This window comes from Balaenoptera borealis (assembly GCF_965194805.1).
Source record: "Balaenoptera borealis genome assembly, chromosome: 20".
Lineage (NCBI taxonomy): Eukaryota > Metazoa > Chordata > Mammalia > Artiodactyla > Balaenopteridae > Balaenoptera > Balaenoptera borealis.
In genome coordinates, this window is record NC_138879.1 from 37,988,880 (window position 1) to 38,006,618 (window position 17,739).

Sequence of the window (17,739 nt, forward strand, 5' to 3'; positions counted from 1 at the left end):
GCAGAAGAGGCCCCGAGGTCAGAGTCAGGCAGTAGGTCAGGAGAGAGCAGCTTCGTCTGAGTAGAGACTGAAGAGAGGAAATTAGGACAACAGGGCTTCCAGAAGCCTACAGACCAGATGGCCAGGAGATGGCCTTGGTGACAACTGCTTGGGAACATCAGTCACCCATCCATTCTACAAATAGGTGCTGGGGAAGCTTCTACTGCTCTTTCTGAGCAGGCCTCTCTGTGGTCACTGTGCTATGCCCTGTCCTATGTGGGCAAATCCCCCTCACTTTTTGGTGAGCGGGGCATGGGGACTCTCCCAGCAGAGGCCCTGGCAGCTCATCTGAGGGTCCCTTCTCTCTGTGTTTACAGCCATCAGCACGGCCTTAAGGGAACAAATCAATGCCTAGGCAGGTTGAAAAGCCAGTAGAGTTGAAGTCTAAACGGCGTCCTCCGAAGCTCAGTTGGAGAAAGCAAAAAAGAAATGCAGCGAGAAAAGAAATGCAGCTGCAGACTGCACTGCTGCTTCCAAGGAGCCCAGAGGCAGCAGGGGTCAACAGATCATAATACCAAAGGTATGATTAAAGCTGCCCAGGTGAGGGAGTTCAAGTTCCAACTTGAACGACAGTTCTCAAGTTCTAACCGCTGAAAGTCAACTTACTTCTTTTAACCTCATTTTGGTACAAATCCCCTCTAAATTCACCTGGCCATCCCTTTGCCACCTCTGCCTCTTTCCAAATAGGGACAGAGAAGGAATGAAATAAATATAAAGTACCTGGCATGAAGTGGGTGCTTAATAAAGATCTGGTGGATCAACTGTAAGAGACCAAGACTAATTAGATTCATGGGTACTTTTCCAACACTAATGGTCCCATTAGTCCTAAAAAAAAAATAAAATAAAACGGTAAAATCTCTAAAGGGACTGGGCAGCATCACTGAACATCCCAGCAGCCCAACTATTTCCACCACATAAAAGAGCAAAGTGAAATAGCCATCACAACTTCTAGTGTTATAACATCACAACATTATAGTATTTTGTAGATATAAGATGTCTTGAGTTGCTTTATTTTAAATTTTAAAGAGGGAAAACTCAAAGTCAAATATACGTACATAAAATTTACCTCAATAAAAATGTTTTAAAAATTCACACTTTGGGGCTTCCCTGGTGGCGCAGTGGTTGAGAGTCTGCCTGCCGGTGCAGGGGACACGGGTTCAAGCCCTGGTCTGGGAAGATCCCACATGCTGTGGAGCAACTAGGCCCGTGAGCCACAACTACTGAGCCTGCGCGTCTGGAGCCTGTGCTCCGCAACAAGACAGGCCGTGATAGTGAGAGGCCCGCGCACCGCGATGAAGAGTGGCCCCCGCTTGCCGCAACTGGAGAAAGCCCTTGCGCAGAAACGAAGACCCAACACAGCCAAAAATAAATAAATAAATAAATAAATAAATAATTAAAAAAAAATTCACACTTTAGGCAGATAAAGGGATAACATAATTTGTCCAATTCATTAAACCAGGATAGAACCAAAAATAATAGTGTTTAATTCTTCTCAAACTGAAGTATACCAACTTTGGGAAGAGTTTGGTCCACAGCCCTCTGTGTTCACAGGCTTCCTTCTTTTTCATTCAACCCAACTCTTCTATTTTATTAACAGGGACCAATCTAAACACAACTTTCTATAACTTAGGCATTTAACATGTCCTTGGAGCCTTCATAGGTCAAGCAAGGGAATTTTCCCTTGCTGACACAGGAAGTCACATCTAAGAGTAAACCAACTTTAGTTCCCCAAAGACTTTGCCTTTGAACTCTTTGAGCACAATCCCAGTGACCTGCGTTCTCTGTCCTTGCATATTAACCAAATGCCCCACCCACTTTTTCTAATCATCCAACTCTTAGAAGTTACCAGTCTGGACACTTGGGGAGAACCTCTCACCAAGGGCTCAGTCCTCCCCTCCTTTGTCAGCTCCCAACCAGGAGGCTCAGTAAAGACTTCACATTGGTAAGATATTCCCAAAGAAGCACTAAAGGAAATTTCAGATTTATGAGGTTTGCTTTTTCCTAGAGACAAATTTTATTTCAAACCTGAGACCAATTAGGGAGAAAAATAGCAAAAGCATGTATGGACGTGTTCACTGAAATTAACCCAAATGATTACTTTACAGTTTAAAAAGTACTTTCTCACATATGATTTCATTTGATCTTATTAGATATTTACAAAAATCTGAGAGGCAGGTACACAGTAGATAACTGGTATGTATATGTTACAGTGAGTCAATGAGGTATTCTGAATCCAAATTCAGTGTTTCTTCCACTAGACACAACAGCCTAAATGGAAACAGTTGTTTAGGAAAAATGTTCCTGAGCATCTATTATGTGTGCAACCTTCTTGCAGAAAGGGAGTGACAGAGAGAAGAATGTGAAGATTTATCATGAAAACATAAGAGAATTTTGTAATCAATAGAGAAGGGGAGAAAGTTATTCTAAGTATAATGTAAACTCTCAAAACTGTTAAAAATTACTGATAAATTCAAACACATAAAAACTAAAATATTGTATGGCAAAAAGTATCAAAAACATGTTAAAAGATATTGACAGGGCTTCCTGTTGAGAATCTGCCTGCCAATGCAGGGGACATGGGTTCGAGCCCTGGTCTGGGAAGATCCCACATGCTGCGGAGCAACTAGGCCCGTGAGCCACAACTACTGAGCCTGCGTATCTGGAGCCTGTGCTCCGCAACAAGAGAGGCCGCGACAGTGAGAGGCCCGTGCACCGTGATGAAGAGTGGCCCCCGCTTGCCACAACTAGAGAAAGCCCTTGCACAGAAACGAAGACCCAACACAGCCATAAATAAATAAATAAATAAATAAATAAATAAATAAATAAATAATTTTTTAAAAAATGTATACTATTTATAAAAAAAAAAAATGTTAAAAGATATTGACAGGGCTTCCCTGGTGGTGCAGTGGTTGAGAATCTGCCTGCCAATGCAGGGAACACGGGTTCAAGCCCTGGTCTGGGAAGATACCACATGCCGCGGAGCGACTAGGCCCATGAGCCACAATTGCTGAGCCTGCGCGTCTGGAGCCTGTGCTCCGCAACAAGAGAGGCCGTGACAGTGAGAGGCCCGTGCACCGCGATGAAGAGTGGCCCCCACTTGCCGCAACTAGAGAAAGCCCTCGCACAGAAATGAAGACCCAACACAGCCATAAATAAATAAATAAATAAATAAATAAAATTTAAAAAAAAGATATTGACAAAATAAGAAAAATATTTACAATACACCCACAAAATGCTAATTTGCTTAATATGTAGAAAGCTTCACCAAATCAATATGAATAAGACCAATCCCAATAACCAAAGAAAAATGAGCAAAGAACATGAACAGAGAATGCACAAAATATAGAATGTAAATATGTGAAAAGATACTCAATGCCAGTCTAAGAGAAGTTCAAATTAAAATTACAATGAAATATCACACTGAATCTATCTGATTAGCAAAACTCAAAAAATTTAATAACATGCTGTTTTGAAAAGGTATAGAGAAGCAAGCACTCTCATATATTGTTAGTGGGAGTATAAGTTAGTATAGCAACTATGATGGAAAATTAGGCATTAGGAAATAAAATTACAAATGCTCACAACACTGAAACTAACACAATATTGTAAATCAACTATATTTCAATAGATATTTAAAAAAGAAGAAAAACAAACAAAACAACCCAAATGCACATACCCTTTAATTTGGGAATTTTATTTCTAGGAACTAACTGTGTAGTTACAATTATACAAATGCTCAAAGATGTAAAAGGATATTTACTTTAGCTTTAGTTTATAATGAAAAAAGACTGAAAACCATCTATATGTCCAACAATAGCGGTTCTAGGTAAATTATGGTACATCATTACAATGGAAAACTATGTAGTCTAAAAATAATAAGGAAATTCCATAAATACTAAAAAGAAAAAGGAAAAATATCTGAGATATATTAACATATAAAACTAATGTACAAAAAAGTGTGCATACTAGGGTATCCTTTTGATGTAAAGAAAAAAGGATGTTTGTATGTGTACAGAACATCCTTGTAATGACACACAGGAAACTGGTAACAGTGATTACCTCTGGGGAAACACTAGAAGATAGGGGTGGGAGAATTTTCACTACACACCATTTAGTGCCTAATATCACATGGTACGTAATACTGTTCAAAAAGCTGCGATTGGGCTTCCCTGGTGGCGTAGTGTTTAAGAATCTGCCTGCCAATGCAGGGGACACGGGTCCGAGCCCTGGTCCGGGAAGATCCCACATGCCGCGGAGCAACTAAGCCTGTGTGCCACAACTACTGAGCCTGCGCTCTAGAGCCCACGAGCCACAACTACTGAGCCTGTTGGCCACAACTACTGAAACCTGCGCGCCTAGAGCCCGTGCTCCGCAACAAGAGAAGCCACCATGATGAGAAGCCCGCGCACCACAATGAAGAGTAGCCCCCACTTGCCGCAACTACAGAAAGCCTGTATGCAGCAATGAAGACCCAACGCAGCCAAAAACAAAATAAATAAATGAATAAATAAATTTATTTTCAAAAAAAAAAGCTGAGGTACCACGTGAATAAAGTAGGCCAATGAGTTGAGACTTGCTGGAAAAAGGCTTTGACCTGTTAAAAGTCCAGAGATACACATGTAGCTCCATCTTTGCTGCCCAAATGAGCAGGCATGTGTGAGAATATCTGGCAGAGCCCTCGGCACTGGTACTGCCCATGTAAACACTACTCTGTCATAAGAACGTACTTGGAGGGGCCTCGTCTTAACTGGGCAGAGACTCACACACCCACACACCCCCTACACCTGCCCCCCACCCCCAAATGGTACCAGTCTTTTCATGTGAATATACTTTTCCTTTCAAGTTACAAGAAGCTTTTATACCCATCATTTCACCAAATCTTTACAAACACATTCCAAGGAAGGAACATTTTTTTTTTTTATGCGGCAGGTTCTTATTAGTTATCCATTTTATCCATTTTAGTGCCCTCCTGGTATACAGATCTGTATACTGAAGCTCAAAAAAATTAAGTCACTCACCCAAGATGCAAAATCTAAGTGGCAGACCTGTGACTCAAACCTAGATCCCCTGATCCAAATTAGATGTTCTTTCTACCTGGTCAACTACTTCACATTCCCTTCTGAAAAGAAATCAGTGACGACCCCTCCATGCTGAAGCTGTGGCAATTAAAAGCTATGAAGTAATTGTTTTGCCTATACAACTCCCCGGATCCTGAGGCATCCCATAGCCTCCTGGACTTTAACAAACTATAATTGCCTTTCTCTGGGCATCCACGGTGCTCCAGGGTAAAGTAAGGAGGTTGGACTATAAGAATTCTGAGATCCCTTACAACTCTACTCTTCAGTGAAACGGAGGATTTCTTGAGTTCTGCTGACAGTGGGGAGAGAATTATCCCAGGGGTGAGCATTTAACTAAAAAAAAAGTACTCAGAGCTCTGGAGCTAAGCTAAACAAAGAGTTAACATAGAGACTGGGAGAGGGAGAAGGAGGGAGCCATAGGTGGTTTAGCAAAACTCACACCGTCTCAGACATCCAGCCGGTCTGAAGAAGCCAAGTCCAATGTGGCTTGTGGTTACCTGGCCGGCTGTTTTTACTCAAGCAGAGGAATCAGGGCCACCTCACCATGGAAGCCCAATGGCTTGGCCCACTATTTTAAACATAGTTTGTGGTCTATACCAGGATAGACTGAACAAGTCTGTGTCCTCCAAGGGATTAAGACTGGATGTAACATGTGCTTATCCCAATGGCAGTGATGGGGACAAGTGAAGAGACATTGGGCAACATCAACATTAGACACAAATTTTTGCTAAAAATATCCTCTGCAAGGCCTCAGGGAGAAGTCTGCAACATACAAACAATGCCTAGTGAATCGTTAGCCATGACAGGCTAGCCAGAAGCTGCCATTCAAGAAGAAACCAAATGATAAGGAACAGAATGGAATTCCCCATCTGCTCACACACCTGCCCACAAAGGGAATCATTGAGAAAAAGAGAAGAAATAAGCAAGAGCTTCTGTTCTGTTAAGAGTGTCAGTCCTAGGCTGCACACATTTTAAAAATAACACAGCTTTACTGAGATATAATTCACCTACCATACATTCTATCCATTTAAAGGGTACAATTCAACAGCTGATAGTATATTCATAGAACATGTAACCATCTATTTTAGAACAGTTTAATTACTTCAAAAACAAACCCTGTACCTCTTAGCCATCACCTCCCAAACTCCCCATCCCCTAGCCCCAGGCGACAAGGAATCTACTTTCTGTCTCTCTAGATTGGCCTATTCTGGACATCTCATATAAATGGAACCATACAATCGGTGGTCCTTTGTGACTGGCTTCTTTCAGTCACAAATGTTTTCAAGGTTCATTTATGTTGTAGCATAGATAAGAACTTCATTCCTTTTTATGGCTGAATAATAACCCATTGTATGGACATACTACATTATGTTTATCCATTAATCTGTTCATGACACTTGGGTTGTTTCCTCTTTTAGCTATTGTGAATATAGTGTACAAGCATCTGTTTGAGTTCCTGCTTTCAAGTACTTTGGGTATATCCATTAATCAGTTGATAGACAGTTGTTTCTACTTCTTGGCTATTAATGATTACTAATTACTACTTGAGATTAATGTTGCCATGAACATTTGTGTACAAATTTCCATTTCTGTTGGTTTCATTCTCTTTCATTTCATTCTCTTTTACCTAGGTGTGATATTGCTGGATCATATGGCAACTCTATGCTTAAAAATCTGAGGAACTGCCAGATAGTTTGCCAAAGAAGCTGCACCATTTTACATTCCCAAGGGCAGTTCCAATTTCTCTACATCCTCATCAACACTTATTATCTTTTTGATTACAGCCATGCTAGTGGCTGCAGAGTGGTATCTCATTGTGGGTTTTTTTAAAATTATTTATTTATTTATTTATGACTGTGTTGGGTCTTCGCTGCTGCGTGTGGACTTTCTCTACAAGCAGCGAGCGGGGGCTACTCTTCGTTGTGGTGCACGGGCTTCTCATTGCGGTGGCTTCTCTTCTTGTGGAGCACGGGCTCTAGGCGCACAGGCTTCAGTAGTTGTGGCATGTGGGCTTGGTAATTGTGGCATGCAGGCTCAGTAGTTGTGGCTCAGGGGCTTAGTTGCTCCAAGGCATGTGGGCTCTTCCCAGACCAGGGATCGAACCTGGGTCCCCTGCATTGGCAGGTGGATTCTTAACCACTGTGCCACCAGGGAAGTCCTCATTGTGGTTTTGAGTTGTGCTTCCCTGATGGTTAATAATGTTGAGCATCTTTTCACATGATTATTGGCCATTTGTATATCCTCTTTGGAGACCTGTCTATTCAGATCCTTTGCCCATTGTTATATTGGGTTATCTGTCATTTTATTGTCAAGTTGTAATAGTTATTTACATTGTATAAAGAAAAGTTCCTTTTTGGATATATGATTTGCAAAAATTTTCTCGTATTCTGTGGGTTGTCTTTTCACTTTGTGATATTGTCCTTCAAAGCACAAAAGTTTTTAATTCTGATGAGGTCCAGCTTATCTATTTTTTATTATGTTTCTGCTTTTGGTATCATATCTAAGAAACCATTGCCTAATCCAAGGTCACAAAGATTTACACCAGTGTCTTCTAAGAGTTTTACGGTTTCAGCTCTTGTATTTAAGTCTTTGATCCATTTTGAGTTAAGTTTTGTATATGACATAAGGTAGGGGTACAACTTCATTCTTTTGAATGTGAACCTGTAACAGTCCCATCACCATCTGTTGAAAAGACTATTCTTTTCCCAAAGAATTGTCTTGGCACCCTTGTTGAAAATCAGTTGACCATAAATGAGGGTTTATTTCTAGGCTCTCAATTCTATTCCATTGATCTATGGGTCTATCTTTATGCCAGTACCACACTGCTTTGATTACTGTAACTTAGCAGTAAATTCTGAAATTGGGACGTTGATGCCTATAACTTTGTTCTTCTTTTTCAAAATTGTTTTGACTATTCTGCATCCTTTGAATTTATATATGAATTTTAGGACCAGCTTGTTGATTTCTGCAAAATCAGTTGGGATTTTTAAAGGGACTTAGTCGAATACATAGATCAATTTGGGGAATACTGTCATCTTAACAACATTGTCTTCCAATCAGTAACATAAGATGTCTTTCCATTTACTTAGGCCTTCTGTAATTTCTTTCAACACTTTGTAGTTTTCAGAGTATAAAGTTTATACTTCCTTTGTTAAATTTATTCCTAAATATTTTAATCTTTTCGGTGCTATTATAAGTGGGATTGTTTTCTTAGTTTCATTTTCAATTTGCTCATTACTACTGTATAGACATACAAGGTCTGGTCCCTACAATGAGACCCTTATTCTATACCAGTGGTTCTGCTTCTATGATCAAAACCTATTTATGTTATTATAAACAGTACCACTCTGTGTGGGATGTTGAACGTTTGTCGGGACTGGGGTATATGGGAGCTCTCTGTACTGTCCATTCAATTTTTCTGTGAACCTAAAACGGCTCTAAAAAATTGTCTATTAAAAAAAAATTACAATTTTTAAAGGATAAATACTGCGTGATTTTACTTACATGAGGTAGGTAAAGTAGTCAAACTCGGAAACAGAAAGTAGAATGTGGTTACCAGGGGCCGGGGATAAGGGGAAAATGGGGAGTTGTTCAATGGGTAAAGAGTTACAGTTTTGCAAGATGAAAATTTCCAGAGATCTGTTGTACAACAATATGCATAAAGTCAATACTACTGTACTATACACTTAAAAACAGTTAAATTGGGGGGGGAAATTGGATGAAGGTGGTCAAAAGGTACAAACTTCCAGTTATAAGATAAGTAAGTACTGGGGATGTAACGTATAACATGATTAGTATAATGAACACTGCTGTATGTTATATGTGAAAGTTAAGAGAGTAAATTCTGAGTTTTCATCACAAGGAAAAAAGATTTTTTTGTTTTTCTATTATTTTGTATCCATATGAGATGATGGATATTTACTAAACTTGTGGTAATAATTTCATGAGGTACGTAAATCAAATCATTATGCTGTATATCTTACACTTATACAGTGCTGTACGTCAATGATATCTCAATAAAACGAAGAAAAAAGGGGAAAAAACTTTAACGGTTAAAATGGCAAATTTTGTTATATATATATATATATTTTTTAACCACGCACAAAAAAATAATTTGAATCTGGTAAAGGGAAAGCAAAAGAAAACTTTAAAATGTGGTGGGGGGAGAGGGTTGGTGGTGGAGATACTATCATTTACTATATAATTCTGTCTTTCCATCTAGAATGAGGATATACCTTGAAGATAGAGTTCATGGCTTATTCATTTTCATGTCTGAGTAGTCAAGATTACCTTTAGTTAGGAAAAGTACTGAATGAATGAATGAATAAATAAATGCAGAACAGGCAGGGATGGAACAAGTAAAGGTGTAAACAGTGCCCAAGGTCATAAATGACTGGGGAGACTGACTCTTGAGTGAGTGACAAAAGATCTGCGGCCTGAGGGACATCTACAAGTGAGTAACGGTTTCTCTCCAGGCACAAAATGTAGGACATGATATTAAATATTCAAGAGATACATGACCTAGTTTTTTGGGGGGCTGGGGGTATTGGGTTTTCAGTGAGCTCTGAGCATACACAGACCTATGTAGGACAGGTCCGTGGACACAGAGGAGAACAAAGCAAAGGGGAGCAGTCTTTTAACCCCGTGGTCATGTTTCAGGCCAAGCAGTCCTCTCTTACATAACCCTTCCTGGCTATGCTCTGGAAAATTCCATGTTTCACCTCCTTGCCACCTCCCTCTTTGAACTCAGAATCAGACTGTAAGCCTGTGGGCATCCCATGCTTCTTGCCAAGGATAATACGTTTTGGCAGCATGGCATTCATTCATTTATTCACTCACTCACTCACCCACCTACCAACCACGGCTAAGATAATTCCTACCATTGTAGCTGTTGGTCAGGCCCCTGAATACTTTTGAGGGACTGGTCAATCTCTTGTTTAAGTTTCCAAAGAAATAAAAGCCTTGACATCACTACTTATTATCTCTGAAGCTACCAACCACCGTGGAAATTTAAAAACTAACTTTCCTATCCTAGTAGAGATGAGACAAGAAGAAAAGAACCTTACTCTTGGAATTCTGGCTTTATAAAGAAAATATGGAATGTCCCCATTTGAATGCATCCCTGGCGGGAGATAGTTAATCTCAGGCAATGGACGATATGCGTGTGTGAGGACACTGTTTATTCTAGACTTTCTGCAATTTACAAACTGAAACAAATAATGGTGGAGACATTTGCAACTATGGGAAAAAGGGTGTTTACAAAGTGGGAGGAAATAGACTAAATAGGCTTCGATTACAGAAAATTTCTAACACAGCAAGGGATGGATTCCACAACAACAGAAGGTGCAAAGGGTTAGGAGTCATACTTGTTGCAGCAAGTATGTCAGTTTCAGAAATGAGCATCTACATGCAAGGTCATGTTGGTAAACCCTGGGGACACCAGACAGGAAAATTTTCCTAGGCCTCTTGTTTTATCTCTCCAGCCTTAGATAGAGCTTCTCAAATACCAGGTCTTAGTTTAGTGTTAAATCATTCAAGCTCAAGGGGCTTCTCACACTTTCCTTTGGAAACTAATTCTCCTTTCCTAAATCTTTCCTTAAATGGCATTGCTCACAGCAAGTCTCCTTGTGAGAAGCCTGCAACAGAGAAGATCTCCTTTCAAAATTCACACACCGGTCATTTTCTTTGTCCACTTAGGCTTAGGTCTCCCTGTCTCTTTCTTTTTAAAGCCATCCGTCTCCTTTGCCTATTGCACTGCTTCTATTTTTAGCACTGAACGTCATATCTAACTCCCCAAATACTAGAGTAAAAATGAGGTCCAACTGCAAAGCACAATCCCTAATTTACTATCTTGGTTGTTACAGAAGTGTTCATATGAAAAACATCAAATTGCTTGTTAATGATCAAAAGGGGTCTGCCTAGAATAGAGAAATTTTAATGAAAGTGAGGACAAGTTTCCCCCATGTAGAAACTGATGTTGACTACATGGGCTTTCAAATGGATTTCATGTCTTTATAAAAACAATAATCAAACAGCAATTCATTAGAGATGAGGAAGGGAAACAGTTTAGTATCCATACTGGTTTTCACAAGAAAAAGACACTTATCTGTTATGGGGGGGAAAGAATAACTATTTTCCAGCTCAGTTAGCAAGAGAAGGTGTAAGTTCACAAGTGCATGTTATAAAAATATAGTCGAAGTTTTTTTAGGATAAAGGGAAGGGCCATGGTCATTTGCTCTTTTTTATATAAAGCTCAAGGCAGCAGCGCACACCCAAACACTGGGAAATATACCACTTGATGGAAAAAAAAAAAAAAGAATGATGATTTTATGCAGTGAGATTCTGAAGTTCATTTCTTTATCAAATGAGCTTGTTTCACTAAGTTTGGTTATGACTTGGCAATTCTTACTTAAAGTCAACATGAATTTGAGCCAAGAAAAGATTGTAGAAACCAGGCCCACGGAAGCAGAAATTTGGTCTAGAATATTTTCCAAGGAAAATATTGATTGGACATTTTTCTTCCTTGTACAAAAGGAAAAAGAATGGAACAATTATTGAATATTATGTATCAGGTCCTATGCTATATTATATACAGTATCTCATTTAATCCTCAAAATAGCCCAGTAAAATAACAAATGTTAAGGTGCTCTACGAAGTTACACAGCTAATTTAACAAAAAAAAAGTGGAATGGAACCCAGGGCTGTCTGCCACCAAAAACTAGATCCCTCTACAAGGTGGTTTCTTTCTATCGTATTTCTAATAGCCCTTTTATATTTTTTAAAACCTGACCATAACTCACCATGTAGCTCTCTCTCCCTCCTTTTGATTCAGATTTTTAAAAGTGTTTTAAAAGATATAAAATATTACAGATATAGCTGAAATCTCTGTGTCCCTTAACCCAGTCCCATTTCTCCTTCTATCCCAGTATCATACTATTCTTATTCCTCTGCAGTGTTTTTTTCCCCAACATGTTTTTAAGATTTATCTATGTTGCTACATATAGCTTTAGTTCATTCATTTTTACTCTATATAATGAACATATCATGATTTTTTAAAAGATCCATTCTTTTGCTCATCTGCAATGAACATTATTGTAGGAGTCTTCTTTTACATGAATCAGAACTTTCCCTGGATTACATACCTAGGGATGGAACTGTAGGATCCTAGAAATAATAATGATAATAACTGATACTTAGTGCTTATTTTGTGCCAAACATTGTTCTAAGTGGCTTATATATATTAAGTCATTTAATTTTCACAATAACCTTACGAGGATTCTGTTATTATCTCTACTTTACAGACAGGAAGTAGTTTGACTCTAGAATCTATGCAACTTTACTAGACATTGCCTAGTCTAATCATTACCTTCTAAAATGATTACATCAATTCATACTTCCACCATCAGTGTATGAGTTTCCACATCCTTGCCAACACTTCTGGTCAGTTTTTTAATTTCTGCTATCCAAATATGAAGTACTAAATGTTTCCTATATGGGTAACCATTTGTCCTGGCACAACTGACTGACTAGTGCATCTTACAGCACTGATTTGTAGTGGTATCTCTATCATATTTCAAGTTTCCACACACATGTGGATTCTGTTCTACTGTTTGCCTCTGTAACGATACCATTCTGCCTTAATTATTATAGTTTATAATACATTTTAATATCTGGTAGGACAGAAATTAATTGAGATTCTAATGAAAATCATAATAGTCTGTTGTTCTCCAAAATTGTTCTTTTATGATTTCAACCCTTTGGTCTTCGCGTGAAGTTCAACAACACCTTGAAAATTTTTATGGAAAGAAATCTGTGCTGGATGTTCTGATTGCTCCTTCAGATCCCCTTTCTACCCTTCACCTTGCTCCATCCCCATGAGGCTGTCCTCCAGATGGACAGCATCAACTGGGTCCCTTCATCCTGGATTCAGCCACTGAGAGTCAATGACAGAAGAATGAAGAGCAAGAAGGAAAACAGATCAAGGTATTTTCCCCCACTGGCTTTCCTGCCACGGGGCCCAATTAGCAGTGGCTGTTCCTCTACCCAAGGCCTGGTAGATTTCTCCTAGATCTACAGTTACAGCACTCTCTGGGGTCTGACAACTGCTCCACCTCTTGCTGTTTCAGGCACAGGGATGCTAAAGACTTCTTGCCTTTGATAGCTTAGGATGCTTCACCTTCCTCTGTTGGTTTCTTGGTTGTCCAGACCTTTGTAAATAAGCCCTTCATTGCCTCTCTTCAGTAAAGACTCTGGTGTGTGCCACAGGTTTCCTGCCAGGCCTTTGACTGATTTAAAATCTATTATGACTTTGATGAAAATTTCATTTAATTTGTCAATTAATTTGAGGATAATGGACTTTTATATACTGAGTCTTCTTATCCATGAACATGTTATACCCATTTATTTAGGTCTTCTTTCATCCCTTCAATTTCCTTTTATAAATTTTCTGGAAACATTCTGCATATCTTTTCTAAGGATTATTCCTAGCTTCTTTGTGCTTCACTGCTTTGGCAAAAAGGGTTGTTTCTTTAATTGGTTATTGCTGGCCTGTAGCAACACCATCAATTTCTGTATCCAGCAACAATTCTAATAGTTTGTTGATTCTCCTGGATTTTCTATGCAGCAAATCCTATCATCTGCAAATAAGGTCAGCTATGTCTCTTTCTTTCCAAATCTTACATTTCTTATTGCTTGTTCTTACTTCATTGCATTGGCTAGTACTTCCATACAATGCTGAATAGAAACGGTGTTAATAGGCATCCTTGTCTCATCTCTCTTAGCTCTCTCTTCACTGAGTAAAACCACCATAAATCCTAAAGCTATGCCTCCCTGCTTCCATTTGCCTTTAAATAATTATATTCAAATTAAATAAATCATATTAGCCAAAAAGTCATGTGACTACCATATGCCCTGGAGCATATGATGTAACATTCTAATATAGAAATGAGAAGCCCTGACAGTCGCAGTCTACACTGAAATAGTGTTATGTGAGTTGTGAGCCTTGGCTTGGGTATAGCTAATTTAAACAATAGGGTTCAACCAATTCCTGTATAAGCCACCATCAATTCATATACTAGAAATTGCAGAGATGATCACACCAAACATCACATGATTTACCATGTTAGCTTTTGAAACTGGGGGGAAAACATGCAGAAAAGAAATAAACAGAAACAAACAGCTCTCTCTCTCTTTTTTAATGAATGTAATAACAGAAGAGTAATGAGGTTGGAAAACAGATGTGGACAAAAGAAAAGCCCATGCTACAGTGTGGCCCACACAATCTGGAAAGGAATGATAAAAAAAAAAAACTTTACAAGCTGTTTTGAGTCTTGAATTAAAAGGAGTAATCAAGCAAGGCTGACTTATAAAGGGTCAGAGGGTAGCATCCTGCAGCAGAGAATAAGCAGAACTCCTTTTCCTGAGCCGTCCCCTGCCCAGCTGAGCCCAGGAAGGAGGATTTTCCCGTGTAGCAGCCTCTCTGAACATATTCTCGATTCCGGGTTTAATAACTGCCATCTAACCTCTTTCCTCTGCCCACCCGCTCCCCAGGGAGGTACTTCCCTAATGGGTTGGCCCTTTTCAGTCTGGTTTTAGTCTCTGGCTCTTTATATTCTGAACGGGGACACCTCAGTCTCTTTCTATGACTTCCAGGCAAATTGTGTCAAATTAGATAAATGTGTTTGATGCTGGTTTGGGAGCTCTCATTCTGATTTCTTCCCATACCCTGTTCACCACGTTTGCCTCCTAGAGTCAATTAGAATGTGTATAATCAAAGAATTCCAACTCAAATAGAGGGTTTTTTTAAAAAACAAAACAAAACTTTAACAGTATACATATAGTAAAGCAATATCAAGAGGCAGATGCAGCATATTGATAAAAGGAAGATAAAGTCTTATCCTGTTTCCAAGGAGATTAACCACACGAAGATAATTTTTTTTTCTGCTCCTATGGACACTGTTATTAACGGTGTTTTATGGCAGAATTGTCAGACGCTCATCAGTTTACCAAACTATGTTAGTCTGTACAAAGCGTCTCTCAAAATGGTCCTGTGAGAAAGCAGTCTGCTGCAGTTGTCTGACTGGGCCTCTGAAAGCTTTCAAACTCAGCTACTGAAGTCCAGCCAGCATCTAATTTTACCCGTGAGTTCCAGGAGAGAGGAAAGCTGGTGGGAAGATTACAGAGTTCCTTGAAGCTCTGACCTACAACAGGAAGAGAGTTGTCAGCCTTCATGTCTCTCACCCTAAATCCCAAGGCAAACAACAGTGGCAGGGCGTTTTATAACACGTTCCCATTGTAAAATTGCATATTTCAGAAACACGATGCTGGCTCCCTCATTTTCCATAGACCTCGTGTCAGTATAAATAGATGACCTTCAAAGGAATATTTTTACTTAAGCTTTTCAATTTGAATTTTTCTAGTGTACTTGGGCTTCTCTGGGTTTTCTTACAAAACGGTGGACATCCACTGCTTTTGAATTAGCTAATGCCCCTACACATTCAAGTCTGATCACTACATTAACGTCCCGGGAATTTCTGGTAATGTTAGTGTGAAAGGCCACAGCGATTTCAGAGTTTCAGGGGCATTTTGAGCTTTTTGTAAACAGAGTGGAAAAATGGGGCTTTGAAGTTAAGTCTCGGCTTCTGCATTTAGTAATTTGACCAAGTTACCTAACTTCCCCAATACGTATCTGTAAAATGGGTATAATGATACCTTCCTTAAAAGGTTGTTTGGGGGACTCGTGACAATCAAGGTTAAGCAACCTGCCCAGTGCTTAAGTCACACAGTTCAATAAACGGTAGCTACTGCCAATCCAAAGTGATAGACGGCAAATCCACAGTTATCTACAGTAAAGATGGCACAGAGCGACACCTCCTAAGGAAAAAGATGACCTCAGGTGCCCCTAAGAGCACGTGGGGATCAGCCAACAGGGGAGCAGAAGTGATAGCCAGTGTCTGGTGTCAGGGAGATCTCCAGTATGATTGTCCCGGGCCAGTAATGGACAGCTGCCTGCTCCAGGACTGGTGCCCTGGGAAAGAACATGAGCCTCTTCTTGCTGGTAGGCTGATGAAAGGGAACTAAACAAGAGAACCAGCTCCCATGGGTAGAAAACTTAAATGGCTTCATTAAAACTCTTACGCTGACAACTTGTCTTCTGGAGCAGCAGTTCACACACTAGCCAGTAACCTAAGGATGGACCACGACTTCGGCCACCCTCAGCGTCTCCAGAGTTAAACAGATGATCTGATGTTCTCAGCTTCTGTGGATAGGAACTGACAACGGCTATGCTATTAAAGTCAGAGCAAAGCACAGACCATACCGGAACACTGACCATAACTCTGGGTCGTTATCTGGCTGAATTTCAGTGTTCTCAAATTCTACGTGCCCTTGAGAAGAAGAGATATTAACACAGATTAGTTCTGTGAGTTCTGCTTACTGCCTCCAGCCTCTTCCAATGTAAATAAAAAGTAAAGATCGTACTACTGTTAACTAAGCAACTACAAAGTACCAAGGTACTACTGCTAATCTACCCCCATACCACTCTTCTGTCTGCTAGAAAGAAACATTTTAGAAGGGGCTCAGCTACCAGAAATCTTCTTCAGTATCTGATAGAGAATAACAGGGTTACTTCTGACATTCAAATAAGCTGTTTAGGAGAGAAGGGCAGTGTATACTTAGACCCTTGGGTTTAAGAAGGAAACATCCTTTAATCAGAAATGAAATAAGAATCCCCAAGAGCTCAAGGCTTGCTGCAACATCTGTCAGTTTAGAATGGATTAATAAAATTAAGAGGGACGGTAAAATCTTATCTAGAGGGAATTACGAATACAAATCCATATGCTGGAAGGGGACGGAAGAGTCAGTTAATATTTAGCTAGTGTTCTGTGATTCTCCCACAGAGTAACACTTGGCTTCCCAAATAAACTAAAGAGAGTGTATACCAGTCCTCGTTACATTAGATGAGCCAACTAAAATTATTATCAATAAATCCCCTGTTTAGAAAATCATGGCAGAAAGGGTGAGCAGCAGAAAAGGCTACGAGGAGGAATGGTATTTGATCTAAAATTGGAAAGATGAGTAGAACTTCTACAGGCGTGTACAAAGGGACACTGATGACAGAAGGGCTTTTCAGAGGAAGGAGACAATGTGCACAAAAATATGAAGGTGGCCAGGTGGAAGGCATGCTCAAGAGATGATAGATATTGGGTTGGCCAGAAAGTTCATATGAACTTTTTGGCCAACCCATTAATTAAATTCGGCACAAGCAAAGGGTTCATCTAAGCAAGGAGCAGGAGGTCAGATAGAAAAGATCAGTTTGAACCAAAGTGGAAATGGGAAGGGAGACTCCAGTTTATCATTGTGAATATGAGGCACTGTGCTGTCATTTCATCTAGATTCATCTAGACTCCCTTGAGGTGGTTTGCTATTCACATTTGTATAGAAGAAGAAACAGGCTAAGCGAAAGTCCCACATTTATGGCAGAACAGTCATATATTTGAATTATTTGATTGCTCCCCAATTCCATGCTCCCCCCACTACACTGTGTTACCTTAAACAAGAAATTAATGAATCTGGATTTCTATTATTTGAAGGTGACAACACTCAGTAAAGTTTTTGAGGGGAA

General features: G+C 39.7%; 1 protein-coding gene across 11 annotated transcripts in view; it reads right to left on the reverse strand.

The window, feature by feature from the left end:
• BCAS3 (BCAS3 microtubule associated cell migration factor) overlaps positions 1-17,739 on the reverse strand; it is a 569,341-nt gene that overhangs the window by 96,842 nt on the left and 454,760 nt on the right. Inside the window, exon 24 of one of the 11 annotated variants that reach the window (XM_082372025.1) lies at positions 2,901-15,316. The exons of 9 other annotated variants lie outside the window; for them this stretch is intronic. In XM_082372025.1, the coding sequence (XP_082228151.1) occupies positions 15,153-15,316 (164 nt within the window). In that variant the 3' untranslated portion in view covers positions 2,901-15,152. Of the gene's footprint in view, positions 1-2,900; positions 15,317-15,341; positions 16,502-17,739 lie in introns of those variants that run through there. One more of the 11 variants, XM_082372014.1, reaches the window with a different exon arrangement.